At 61.7% G+C, this 13,626-nt stretch overlaps 2 protein-coding genes across 2 annotated transcripts; one reads left to right on the top strand and one right to left on the bottom strand.

The window, feature by feature from the left end:
• On the top strand, window positions 1-10,349 carry TOLLIP (toll interacting protein). The gene is made up of 5 exons (XM_008069168.2): window positions 1-25; window positions 2,176-2,358; window positions 3,198-3,350; window positions 4,477-4,567; window positions 7,517-10,349. The coding sequence occupies exons 2-5, from the start codon at window positions 2,200-2,202 to the stop codon at window positions 7,729-7,731; spliced, it is 618 nt and encodes a 205-aa protein (XP_008067359.1). The 5' UTR covers window positions 1-25; window positions 2,176-2,199; the 3' UTR covers window positions 7,732-10,349.
• Window positions 10,350-11,606: 1,257 nt separating this feature from the next.
• Window positions 11,607-12,102, bottom strand: LOC103271694 (peptidyl-prolyl cis-trans isomerase A-like). Its single transcript, XM_021717790.1, has 2 exons — window positions 11,853-12,102; window positions 11,607-11,746 (listed from the first exon to the last, which is right to left on the bottom strand). Exons 1-2 carry the CDS (start codon window positions 12,100-12,102, stop codon window positions 11,607-11,609), a joined length of 390 nt encoding a protein of 129 aa, XP_021573465.1.
• Between the last annotated feature and the right edge of the window lie 1,524 nt (window positions 12,103-13,626).

Genomic DNA, 13,626 nt, shown 5'->3' with positions numbered 1-13,626 from the left:
CCGCCTCAACATCACTGTGGTGCAGGTGGGTACCGGGCCCCTGTGGGTGGACGGGCGGGTAGGGCTCCTTGGCTTCCAGCTTCTCCCAGGACAGATCTGGAAAGTGGCACCTGTGACAGCTGCACGGTCGCCTGGGCACAGCCGAGATAATTAGCACCAGCAGTGGGTGTTGGGGCGCTCCGTGCTGGGCCTCCTGCTCCAGGAGCTCCATCCAGGACGGGCAAGTGCCCGCGGCCACCCCTCCTCTCCAGTGGCATGGCCCACGGTCAGCCTCAGCGCTGGCATCACAGCTGGAACGTGACCGCAGGCTGTCAGCGGATGGTCAGGTGAATACCAGGTGCATGGTCAGATTCAGAGCTGACTCGGTCACACCAGCACGTCCTATGAGACCATATTTAAAGGGGTCCTCCAGTTCTTGCAGAACACACAGATGCAGCGAGAGAAAGAGAACCACGTGGACCTCATGATGAGACTGTGCAGGCGTGGGTCGCGTGGCCAGGGTCCTGGCACTGCCAGCTGGACGGGCTTGGCAGTGTCAGCCTTCCTGCCCACGAGCACGTGTGTCTGAGGGCATGTCACACTCACTGCCCACCCGGAAACCCTGCTCACCTTGGGCACGCTCCTGCCCCAGCCACCTCCCACGCCATCGCCCACATGCAGCCTCCCCCTTCTGGCGGGGCTGGGGACCGCGGGCGCTTCCACCCTGCTCTCAGGCCCCAGACCCACTGGCCTTGGAGATGGCCCTGGCAGTGCCACTCCTGTCTGCCCTCCACACGTGCTCACCCGCCTTCCGTGGTGCAGGCCCATGGGAGGAGCGCCCACCTCCTGGCCTCTGAGCCTGGTGTCCTGCCTCCCGCTGGAGGAAGCCCTTCCTGGCCTGGGGCCCACACGCGTGGGGCGGGCTGCCTCCCCCGGGCTCGTGGCTCGTGCAGCCCAGCTCCAGACTCGGGCGCAGGCCATGCGCAGGGGCCCCCAGTACCCACCCACACTCTGCAGGTGCAGCTCCAGGCCTCCTGCCTGTCACCCGCAGCACAGCACAGCCCCACCGCTCAGCCACTGGAGCATGGCCAGGGCAGGCACCCCACACGAGGATTCCTCACCAGGGCCGTCCTGCCGAGCCTGCTGTGAGCTCGGGCTGCCCCTTGGCCTCGCTGGCGCACACCTGGCCTTGCTCCTCCCCAGAAGGCCCCCTCGGCCGTCCTCCAGGCCGCGTTCTGGCTTGTGCTGGCCTTCCTGAGGGTCACTGAGCCGTGGTCACACTGAGTGATGTGCTGTGTGTTTGACGTGTGTCTCTCGTGTGTCACGGGAAGGAAGAGAGGCCTGTCCGTCCCTGGCAGTGTCTGCCATGCTGAGGTGGTCCCCAGGGTGCAGTCGTACTCAGAGCAAACAGTAGGACACATCCTCACGCATTCACTGTGCAGTCTCAGTGTAGCACGGTCGGCATTACCAAGCCCCTGCCTCGAGGGTCTATCCCAGTGCCCAGGGCAATGGGAGACGGAAAAGGTGGTGAGGGGCCTGCTGCCTTGAAGATGTGGTGGCCAGCACGGCAGGAGTGAGTGGGAATCAGGGATGTAGGGGACAGGGAGCGGGGGAGTCCACGTGCTACCCTGAGAGTCAGCTCAAAGCAGCTTGACCAGCAGGTCTTGATAAGTATTTTAAGTTATGGGTGAGAAGAAACAAAACATCCGAAAGCATCGGAAAACCAAACTATCTCAGGCTTTTCTACATACTTTCAGGAAAACGGGGAATTTCTAGGGAGTTTCGGAGTGGGGTGTGCACTCTTGGAGATGATCTGGCAGACCATGGGTGGGCAGCAGAAGGACGCTTGAGGCTGTCGGGGCACGGGGGCCCCAGAAAACCACTCTTGATGTTTCCAGGATGCACTCCAGCCACACTTGATGCCACGGTAGTCTGGGACCCAAGTGTGGGGATGTTTGGACAGAGAGGTCGCAGTGTTGCTTGAAGTGGAGGAGATGCGCTTTCACATGGACAGAGATGGAAAGCAGGGCCTGGCGGTCAGACCGCAGGGAGGAGGGGCCCGGGTGTGCACACAGGCTGCAGGGCAGGGGCAGCAGGTGCCCTGGGCCTGCTGACTGGGGAGGGAGAAGCTGCCGTGGTGTCCTTGGGGAGGGCCGCTGACGGCTTCATGATGCCCGCGCCCCTCGTCCGTTTCAGGCCAAGCTGGCGAAGAACTATGGCATGACACGCATGGACCCCTACTGCCGCCTGCGCCTGGGCTACGCAGTGTACGAGACGCCCACGGCCCACAACGGTGCCAAGAACCCCCGCTGGAATAAGGTCATCCATTGCACAGTGCCGCCTGGTGTGGACTCCTTCTACCTGGAGATCTTTGACGAGGTGAGGGCCTGCTCGGCACAGAAGCCACTGCGGGTTGGGAGCTGCTGTGGACGGGGCCTGCACCTCGCGGGGCATGTGATGGGGCCTGCTCTCCTGGGGATGGCACACCCTGAGCCCTCTGGGGACAGTGTGGGCACATCCGCACCCCCAGGTGCATCCAGGTGGCTTTCGAGGGCGTTGGGCTGGTTGCTGGGCGGACACTGTTCCGAGTGTGAGTCACAGCAGCTCCCGGCAGCGGCCCATGTGTGGACTGAGCCATGGGTGTGCCGCGGCCTCCCCGAGGGGCTGGAGGCTTGGGGGCTGGGGTGTGGCTGCTGGCCTGGTCCTCGGGGCCCCTCGGGCCTGAAACGCCGCCTCCTGCGGGATCAGAGTCCCGGGAGAAGCCTGGGGGAGGTGGCAGGCAGCACTGCCTTGCCGTCTCTCGCCTTCCCTGGCTCTCCTCGCTGCTCGTCCCTGCCCGTTGTCTGGCTCTGGATGGAGGCGAGGGAGTGCACGGCAGCCCGGCGCAGCCCTCTGCCGGGCTCGGGACCCTGTGCTGTGGGGCTGCAGCGGTGGGGGGCAGGGTCGGCTTGCGGGTGGGGGAGGAGCAGCTAGTGTCCTTGCCGAGACTGGTGAGGACAGCCGCCGGGGCATCCCCCCGTCCTCAGCCTCAGCCCTGCCCGGTCAGTCTCAGAGGCGGCAGAGACGAGAGGGGGATGTGATGAACAGCATGTGACGCCGCTGCCGGCGCGTCCCAGGGCGTCTTGCTGGTGGGCGTGGGCCCGGGGGGGGCGTGGTGGCGGGCGCCCAGCGGGTCGGGGTCCGGGCCTTCTGCAGCTGCCCCTCCCTCTCGTCCCCAGCGTGCCTTCTCCATGGACGACCGCATCGCCTGGACGCACATCACGCTGCCCGAGACGCTGAAGCAGGGCAAGGTGGAGGACAAGTGGTACAGCCTGAGCGGGCGGCAGGGCGACGACAAGGAGGGCATGATCAACCTCGTCATGTCCTATGCGGTGAGCGGGGTGGGGGCGTCACATCGCCCTGTGGGCGAATGGGGCGGGGAGTGTGGGGCTGAGTCATCGTGTCCTGGGGTGAGGGGGTGGCATCGTGTCTGTGCAGAGTCGGGGCCGGAGGGGTCTGGGCCCTCATGCTGCTCCGGCCCATGTTGCCTTTGCAGAAGCAGCACCACAGGCGGGTCGTGTCCTGGGAGGGGCCTGCCCTTGGGTGGTCTCCGCCGCCGGCACGGGTGTCCGCCCGGCCGTGCCGCCCACTGGGCCCAAGACCACAGAGGGACCCTGTGCCTGGGGCTCCACCTCAGGCTCTCGGCCAGACAGGCTCCTCCCCCGGGGCAGCTCCGGGCTGGTGCGCGGCCAGGTGTTTGGGTGGTGACGTCGGGGAAGGCCTGGGCCGCCGTCCTCGGGGTGGCAGCACAGGGCCTGGCCGAGCCGGCAGGGGGGCCGACATGTTGTGGCCGGTCTCCCGCCTTCTCCAGTGTGTCTGTCCTATAAAGGACACCACAGAACGTTGGTATTTGGAGTTTTTGCTGTGAAAACTTGGTGCAAGCATGGAAGAGGAGGGTGGCGAGCCCTGCGGGTGCTGGGGAACATGTCAGGGGAGTGCCCAGCAGGCGGGGACGCCTGGTGCGGGTGGGGGCGCTTGGCCCGGGGCACCTCTGCGGCCTCCTCTCCCGCTCCCCTTTCCAGCACTGGGAGGTTTCACAGCGAGGCCCGGCCCTGTGCGTGGTGCCAGGCCGCTTCGGCAAGCACGTGTCTTCACGGAGGTGCTGCTGTGGCACTGACCCTGACTGCCCTTCCTCAGACCCTGACTGCAGCTCACGCTTTGGGACGGAAGCCCTGGAGCATGGAGGCTATGGAGGCTTTCTGGGCCCGTGCTTGGAGGCCCTTCCTGAAGGCTGGGCCGGGTCGAGCGTCCTCCAGCTCAGTTCATTCAGGCGCTGACCCTCACTGTGAGGAGGTGGCACGGGCACAGGGCGGGGGTCAGGTGTCCGTGTGGGCACTCTGCACTCTCAGGTCCCGTGTCGGGACTCCAGGCTGGATCGGCGAGGGTGACCCTTGAAGGAGTAAGTGCTGGTGTGTTGTGTGTGCCTCCATGACCCCGGGATCGTCTTTGGCGTTTCAGTTGCTGCCGGCTGCCATGGTGATGCCGCCCCAGCCCGTGGTCCTGATGCCGACTGTGTACCAGCAGGGCGTGGGCTACGTGCCCCTCACAGGTGCGTGCTGCCCTCCCCTGCCGGCGCTTCTCGGCTGGGCTCCCGGGGGCAGAGAGCCAGCGTGGGAGGAGGAATGGGGCCTCGGCACTGGGTGGGGCTTTTATCTAGTTCAGAGACCCACGGCTTCCCGTGAAGGCCGCTGAAGCCCAGGAGCTGGCGGGACGTCTGCATTTCCCATGCCTCTGTGGAGCACAGAACTTGCTGTTCCGTGACTGTTGGCACCAGTTTCTGGGGACGTGGAAGGTAGCTTCTAAGCATCGTTGTGTCTCAGCTGTTGGACTGGACACTCAGACTCCCACCAAGGGAGCTGCCAATGCTGGGGCACAGTAGGCTCCCACTGGCCCGTGGCCTTCCAGGCCGCCGTGTTTTCAGGCCCTCGTGCTGCCCTCGTGACTTCCTCTTGAAGCTGTAGCAGCAGCCGGTGCTCTCCTGCCCCACCGTGAATAGCCTGGCACTGGGCGGAATGGCTGGCCCCACTGTTGGCTGGTGCTGACCAGCGGGCAGGGGAGCCTGCAGCCTGGTTCCCTGCCAAACTGAGCCCCCGGCTCCCTCCACGCTGAGGCCAGGGCCGTGGGAGTGGCCGAGTTGTGGGCAGGGCGTCAAGACGTGTGGGGTCACGGGAAGCATCCTGGGGTCTGCGTGGGCCCCGCTGCGCGTGTTCAGGGGCTGCTCGTGGCCAGCAGTGCGGGGATGCTGGTGTCCAGCCCACCGGAGGTGAAAGCCCTCGTCAGCACCACAGTCATGCCATCATCCATCCGACAGGGACGTGGAAGGGCGGCACAGGAGTCTGGACCTCGTCCCAGACCCAGCCTGATGGGGGCAGTGGGTTGGGAGTTTCCGGAGTCTACGCAGCGGTCCTCCATAGAGTCTGGGGTCTATGTGGTGGCCCTGCCTAGACATTGCCCCTGCACTGACTGAGGTGAAGTGACACACCCCTGACCTGAGAGGCAACACCAACCCTCACCTGTCAGGGCTGCCTGCTCTGAGAGGCAGTGACAGCCTGTCTCTAGCCAGCGGTCCCCAACCTTTTTGGCATCAGGGACTGGCTTCGTGGAAGGCAGTTTCTCCACAGACTGGGTAGGGGGTAGTTTCGGGATGATTCATGTGCGTTACACTTATTGTGCACTTTATTTCTGTTTTTACTAATCATAATGTGTAATGAAATAATGACACAGCCCACCACAAGTCAGTGGGAGCCCTGAGCTTGTCTTCCTGCCACTAGAGGTCCCCTCCGGTGGTGACGGGAGAGAGGGACACCCGCAGCGTGTTGCTTATGTCCAGTCTTCTCCAAAATCGCGTGTTGGCTGCTGTCACTGCAGAAAACCGTGCCTCACAAAGACAAAGAGAGGATGTTGGCCATAGAAGCTGTCTCTCTTTTTTTTTCTTTTGAGTTGGAGTCTCACTCTGTCACCCAGGCTGGAGTACAGTGGCACACTGACAGCCACCACAGCCTCTACCTACTGGGCTCAGGCAATCCTTCCACCTCAGCCTTCCAAATAGCACCACCATGCCTGGCTAATTTTTTGATTTACTGTAGAAATGAGGTCTCACCAAGTTGCCCAGGCTGGTCTCGAACCCATGGGCTCTGGCAGTCCTCTTGCCTCCACCTCCCAAAGTGCTGGGATTATAGGTGAGCGCCACCACGCCCGGCTGGAAGCTGTTTTTTCAGTGCTCATCTGACAGGAGGCAGAGCTTAGGTGGTGGCTGTGAATACAGATGAAGCTTTGCTGGCCGCCACTCACTTCCTGCTGTGCGGCCCAGCTGCTGGCAGGCTATGGGCCAGTACCTGTCCATGGCTGGGGACCCCTGCTCTCGGTGGTCAGAACGAAAGACAGGTGTCAGGTGGAGGAGGGGCCTTGGCAGAGGCATCTGGGAAGTGACTCTGTCCTGTGAGGAGCCTGTGGGTCCCTGAGTCCTCGGTCATGTGCCGGCCACCAGATCCCAGGCCCTCCCACTGCTACTGGGTCCTTGTTGAATATGACGCCTGCTGTCCATGGGAGCAGAGAGAGAAGTGCAGCCTGATGCCATGGCTCCGTGTTCGCATGGCCCCGCTGGGAGGGTCGTTCATGCTCTCAGGGTCAGAGAATTAATGAGTGCTCGAGACGGGTTCCAGCAGGAATTCTGCCCCCTGCAAGTGTGGCTTGGTCCTGGTGGCTTCCTGTTCCTGTTCGCCCATGCCTTCAGGGAGCAGCCCGCCTGCCGTGAGCGCCCAACCCTGCTGCAGCGAGGAGGACCTGAAGGCCATCCAGGACATGTTCCCCAACGTGGGTCTGACTTGGGAGCTGACAGCTGTTGAGGGCAGGGCCTGCGTGGCCGTGTGGGGCATGCCGGAGCCCTGCACGTTGTCAGGACGCCTATGCCCTCATGGTCCACTGCACTACACCAGCTGTCCCACTGCATTTTCCAAGCATTTTCTTGCATTGTTTTCTGGAGCACGTGTGTCGTGTTCCCTGTAGACTTTGCGTGAGTCTGGCAGAGGGTTCTGTGCCTGCAGGGGCTCTTCCCTGACCGAACACCAATACGGTGACACACTTGCCTGGCCGCAGAAGTGTGTTCTAGAGCCCGACCATGGAAGAGACGCAAGACTCTCCACTGTGTGGATGAGTCTCAGACGGGGATTTGCTCTGTGGCCTCTGGTCGGTGACAGTGAGGTTGGGCTGCAGATCTGTGAATTCTGAAGGGTCACAGTGTGTACTCCCTGCCCCCAGCCTGGCAACCGGAAAGTAGAGGCAGATAGGCTCGTGCGTTTTGTGTGGAAAGAAAGTGAGTTGGTCAGGAGGCGTCACGACAGGACTGTCACCCTTCGTGTTCGCAGGATCGGTGTCTCATGAGACCCGAGGGGGCCCCTCCGGTCGAGGAGGTGGTGGCGTGTGCTGTCGTCATCCTGGGCAAGGACGGGCACTGTCCTCGGGGTCCGGCGTTCTCACCAGGCCCGTCTTCTGCTTCCAGGGATGCCCACCGTCTGTAGCTCCGGCATGGTGCCCGTGGCCATGCCCTCGCCCGCCGTGAGCGCCCAGCCCCGCTGCAGCGAGGAGGACCTGAAGGCCATCCAGGACATGTTCCCCAACATGGACAGGGAGGTGATCCGCTCCGTGCTAGAGGCCCAGCGGGGGAGCAAGGATGCCGCCATCAACTCCCTGCTGCAGATGGGCGAGGAGCCTTAGGCCCGCCCACCCCGCTCGCCGCCCTGCTCCGGGGGCTCGCCAGCCGGGGCTTCCCCAGGAGCGCTGTCCCTCGAGAGTCCTGAGAGAGCACCTGTTCACCCCTCCTCAGACATCTGTCACCCGTCCACGCCTGTCCCTGGGATGCATGCGGATTTTCATCCCGGCAGCCGTCCGCACCGCTGGCGGGGGTGGGGAGCTCCCGGCTTCGCCCGGCGTCCGAGATGGCGGTGCAGGGCCGCATCACCCAGCACAGACTTCCCCTCCTGCTGCTGGGATGCAGCACGCCCTCTCCCTGCGCCAGAATGTTCCTGTAAAAGGCACTGCTCATGCTGGTGTTGAGGCTGCCAGGTGCCCTCCCCATCCACCCCTGCCATCGCGCCCTCTGATTAATTTAAGGCACGCAGACCCATTCTTGCCAATTTGTGGGTGGTTTATAGAACTTCCCGGCCGGAAACCCTGTCCTTCCCTTGCTGTTCTCTGCCGTGGGCCTGCCCCCAGGGCCTCAGTCCTGGCGAGCTGGGGGCTGGCCTCCTGCTGTCCACGGTGGCAGGCCAGACCTGCCGGCTCACCTGGTCCCGTTGGCCAGGCCTCCTGACAGACTCCGAGGCAGATGCAGAATGAGCCTGTCCTGTGCATGGTCGGGTGGGCTCTACCCTGTCACTGGCCAGCTGGCATCCAAAGCCAGGCCCCCTACCACCTGAGGCCATTGTCTGTCTACTGCTGTGTTCACGCCAACTCCCGGGGTGTTGCTCCAAGGAGGGTGTCTTGGGTTAGAAGCTGGGGCTTCATGGAGAGCGCTAGAGGTGGGGTGTGCCTGTATCTACTGGGGCGTGCGTGTCTGCGAGGGTATGTGTCTGTCTTCAAGGGGGTGTATGTGATGTGCATCTGCCAGGGTGTCAGGCACAGGCCAACCTGGCAGCGGCTGCAGTAAACGCCATGGGCGGTGCTGTGGTCCAGTCTGGGTGGGGACCTCTAGCAAATGTTAACCTGGAACCTTCCAGAGGCTGGGTGCCTGTGCCCGGTCCCCACGCACAGCGCCCCAGATGCAGGACAGATGAGGTGATACCCGGTTATAGAAACCAGAAGTTGGAGAAGTTACTCCAGCGTGATGCACTTTACCTGGCAGCCGTGTCCTGGAGACCCGCGTGCCTGTGGGTGTGGTCTGTGCCTGTGGGTGTGGTCTGCGCCCAGCTGCAGTCTTCTCGGTGCTGGCTCCCGGCCAGCCGGTGGGTGTGCCCTGCTGACGGGCCCAGGATGGTGCTGCAGCCGGGCTTCCGGATGATGTGCTGTTAGCTCCCTCTCCCCTGGAACAGGCTGCGCGTGAGTGTCAGCAGAGCGCTTGCTTCCTGCCGTGGGTGCCTCTTGTCAGCTGTGCTGTTGATAATGACTGAGTTTTGCACACCTGGCGCGTGGAGAGGCCATGGGGAGGCTGCAGTGGCAGGAGCTTCTGGTTGCGAGTCCGCGAGGTTTGCTCTCAGGACGAGGAAGGAGGACGTAAGTGTGTGTCTGGCGTTGTGGCCACTGGCTCTCGCCCCACTCGCTGCCATTTGTTCTCGGGCCCGTGGACAGGCCCTTCTGGGACAGGATGAGGGGGAGGCGGGGCCGCCCCTCCTAGGTGTTCTGCGTCTTGAGCAGACCGCCCAATGACGCCGTGGGCCTCGCTTGGGAGCCTTCTCTGCTGGGGTCGGCCTCCGGGCTCCAGGTCGGCCGGCGCCGGTTCTGCCTTAAGTTGCGGCAAGCTGATTCTCCCGGGCGTGGCTCAGAGATGTCTTCTGGTGGCCCAGGAGACCCCATGAGCACCGGTTGCGGGGGCAACCTGAGGGCAGGCGTGCGTCTGAGCGAGAACGAGCGGTTTCAGAGGACACGCCCACCACTGGCTCTTACTTTCCTTTTCACGAACATTTTATTTTTTATTAGTAAAGCTCACGTTTCCTAAGGCCTTTTGTTAGCTTCTTTCTGTGACATCATGCACGACTTCCCCACGTCAAGGCTCACGTGAGAGGCAGCGTGCTGAGGACCCCTCTGTGTGGCAATGCTGTGCCCTCCCGCCCCGTCCCCGCCTGTGTCTGACGTCATGCTGGGAAGCTGGGAAGGAGAGACTTGTGCTCAGCTCAAGAGCCGAGGCTGCAGCTGGCTTGAAGCCCATCTCCAGCCCTGGGGTGGGCCAAGCCTCCTGGGCCCTGCTGCCCTCGGCCATCAGTGAGAGCAGCCTGTGGGCATCTCGCACCCCAAGCAGGGCCCGGTGGCACAGCCAAGGCTGTGTGTCCTCTTCTGGCAGGGGTCGGTTGGTGGCATCGAGGCCACAGGGCATCTGTGGCCTCGTGGAACTTCTGGCCTCAGCCTCCTGTCCTGTGTTGGGGACAAGACAGTGTTCGGTTTACCGGGGTCTTCCCCCTGCCCACTGGGCCCTGGCGTGGTCCTTCTCCCCCACAGATACCGTCACTGCTGGTCAGGTGCCGCCCTGGCATGTGTTCTCAGAACCTTGCATCCTGAGGGTTTTCTTGGGGTCCAGTGTCCAGATTCTCCTTGATTGTAAAATATATTTTTACTTTTTAGCCTTCTAATTTAATAAATGATCCATACAAAATAGAGAAATAAAGTCCTTCATGGGAACGTTTGCCTTGTGTGTTCCCGAGTGTTTTGTGACTTGATCATGGGGTGCCGTCTCGGGAAGGTCACCGACAGCATCCATTCCGGGCTCCATGGAGGGAGGGGGCGTTGATGGCGTCCGCCTCGCGTGTGTGGGAGCCTCAGCGGTCGTTTCAGGTCTGGCTGTGTCGGGGTGGACCTCCTTGGCTCCGTGGTCACTCGGTCACTGCCGCCACCTACCCAGCTCTGCGGTGGCCCTTGCACCTTCTTGTTTAGACTTCGCCACCTGGGACCGGGCACAGACGCGGCCAGCGCCCTCTCCAGGAGGAGGTGGGCCCGGACGGCTCACCTTGGGACATGCCCGGCGAGGAGCAGCATGTCCTCACACGTGGGAGCCAAGCAGGGCGACACGTGCCGTCGTCTCCAGAGCAGACCCCGAGCACTGTCACACCCGCAGAGGCCTGGACTGGGGCGTCCTTGGACTCAGGGAGGAGGGACTCTGTCGCTGAAGCCCACCCCATCCCCAGCTGCGGTGCCCTTCCACGCAGGGCTGCTCTGCCCTCTGAGGCAGGGAGACCGAGGCTGCCTCCACGCAGGGCCGCCCTCTCCTCCGAGGCAGGGAGACTGAGGCTGCCGCCCCCACACGGGACTCCTTCGCCTCTGAGGCTGCCTTCCTCCGTGCCCTTCCCCCCCACACTCCTCCTCCTCCCTCCTCCTGTGGACAAGGGCCTGCACCCCGCAGGTGTTCTCCAGCTGCTTGTGGGCACCCGCAAACCCAGCCGGCGTGTGTGCTCAGGCCCACAGGCAGGGGCACCCTGGAGAGGCTTGTGGAATGACCCGATGGTAATCGGCTCCAGCACCAGCAGGGTGCACGGCGTGAGGGACTCCAGCCGCCCCTTCCTGAGTCGCCGTCCTTCCCCCAGATCCCAGGCAGAAATGGGAGCCCCCGGGCCCTCCTGGCACCCCGCCCCATGCTGAGGAAGCACACCTGTTTGTCTTCGTCCCTGTTATCTGAGCAAGGAGTGGACACCTTTGAAAGTAAGTTTCTTTTGAAAGTAATTCTAGAAGCGCATCTTTGTTTTTTGTTTTTCTTTTTCTTTGTTACTTAGTTTTTATTTCTCTGTAATCCAACTAGATGTGGAGGGTAATAAGGAAAACATGGAGCCCAAAGAACTGTAGCGAGAGCACAAAGATTATAGGGATACTGCGAGCAAACGGGATGGAGGGGGTGCTCATCTGAGCTACAGAAGGAATGATCTGGTAGTTTAAGATAAAACAAGTCAAATTTATGAGAGCGGTCCACAGTCAGCAATGGTGACCTTCTTGCTGGTTTTGCCATTCTTGGACCCAAAGCCCTCCACGGCTTGCACAACATTCATGCCCTCTTTCACCTTGCCAAAAACCACATGCTTGCCATCCAACCATTGTCTTAGTAGTGCAGATGAAAAACTGGGAACCGTTTGTGTTGGGTCCAGCATTTGCCATGGACAAGATGCTGGGACCTGTATGCTTCAAGATGAAATTCTCATCATCAAATTTCTCCCCGTAGATGGACTTGCCCCTAGTGCCATTATGGCATGTAAAGTCACCACCCTGGCACGTCAACCCTGGAATAGTTCTGTGAAAGCAGGAACCCTTATAACCAAATCCTTTCTCTCCAGTGCTCAGAGCACGAAAGTTTTCTGCTGTCTTTGGAACTTTGTCTGCAAACAGCTCGAGGGAGACGCGACCCGAGGGCTCGCCATCGACGGCGATGTCGAAGAACACGGTGGGGTTGACCATTTCTGATGGGAAAAGGCTCAGGGCGGCGGCATCCGCAAAGCCTGTTTTTATTTCTTTATTACTTATTTTTTATAGAGATGGGGTCTTGCTCTGTTGCCCAGGCTGGTCCCATACCTATCCTCAGGTGATCCTCCCACCTCGGCCTCCCAAAGTGCTGGGATGACAGACATGAGCCACTGCGCCTGGCCGAAATCGTCTCTGAACCGCAGACTTCTGCAAAGCAGTCTTTGTGGAAGCAGAACCCTGCGGCCAAGTTTTATTTGAACGTCCAAAAATTAGTTGGGCATGGTAGTGTGCACCTGTGGTCCCAGTTACTCTGGAGGCTGAGGCCAAAGGATTGCCTGAGCCTGGGAGGCGGAGGCTGTGGTGAGCCATGATTGTGCCAGTGCACTCCATCCTGGGCGACAGAGTGAGACTCCGACTCAGAAACAAAACAAAACAAAACAGAAAACACACCTCCCTTAGGAGAAAGTGGAGGAGTGAAACTTGAAAATTGCAACGCAGCTGTCACTACCGCAGCATGGGTTCTTCTCCGCTCTGCTTTTCTTGATATGACCTTGGCTTGCGATGATCTGGAAGACACTGGGGTAAAGCCCGCACCCCAGTGCAGGTGGGATGGGTGACGCTGGAGGCAGGTTAATGCCGAATCTGCCTGTGAAGACCCGCCGCTGCCCCTGGGCCCACCCTATGGCCATGGCTCACTGGTGGTGCGGGTGTGGGGCTCAGCCTTCAGTGCTGCCAGGCCGCAGACGGCCCAAGACCCCGCCCCCTCCCGGCCACCCCCGCTTCCTCCCCCAGCGCCTGGTCTAGGTCCCAGGATGGGCTGGAAGAGTTCTCAGGATCTAGACGGCTTCCGGTCACCTACAGGCATGTTAGCGGGGACATGAAGACTTGACCCTTGACCCCCAGGGAAACTGTTCATGGTCCCATGAACACCATGGTCACCCAGGTCACCCTGCTGGGACGAATCCTAGAGTGAAGGGAACACCCAGCAAGCGCAGCCGCTGCGTTCCAGGACGGCCCCATGACTCCCAGGTCACCGCAGCCCTCCACCCTCGGAGAATCGTGATGGCCGCTGCGCCGCTTCCTTGTTTTCAGGGTCTCTGTGTTTGCAGTTGCTGTTTTGAAGTTTGCGTCTGTGGGGACAGACGCTCCCACTTTTCCACCTGGAAGCCAGAAACCCCTCTCAGGCCTGCTGGAGTCTGGGGAACACCACTGTTCGTGTTCGCAGTGTTTGACTTCGTGGTCTCATGCTCTGGGCCACGGCAGAGCCTCGGGGTTCTGAGAGTGGACTTGGGCTGCTGGGCGGAGCCTGGCTTTGCTTCTTACTGAAACAGGCTTTTCCCTCTTTGTGCTTCAGTTGTCCCGGCTGTAGGGGGCACACACCAGCACCTCCGGCGCAGGGTTGTCAGGACACCTGTGGTGGCCCCGGCACAGGAACGCTCCTCGCGCGGGAGCCCTGGTCTCTGCAGAGCGAGGTCACGTCCCACGGGCCGGGACAACCAGGTCTAAGGACACAGCCAC

This window comes from Carlito syrichta, unplaced genomic scaffold, assembly GCF_000164805.1.
Source record: "Carlito syrichta isolate Samal-C Ts95f unplaced genomic scaffold, Tarsius_syrichta-2.0.1 Scaffold109739, whole genome shotgun sequence".
Classification (NCBI taxonomy): domain Eukaryota; kingdom Metazoa; phylum Chordata; class Mammalia; order Primates; family Tarsiidae; genus Carlito; species Carlito syrichta.
The sequence above is the reverse complement of the archived record's forward strand: the minus strand, read 5'-3'. Positions and strand labels throughout refer to the sequence as shown.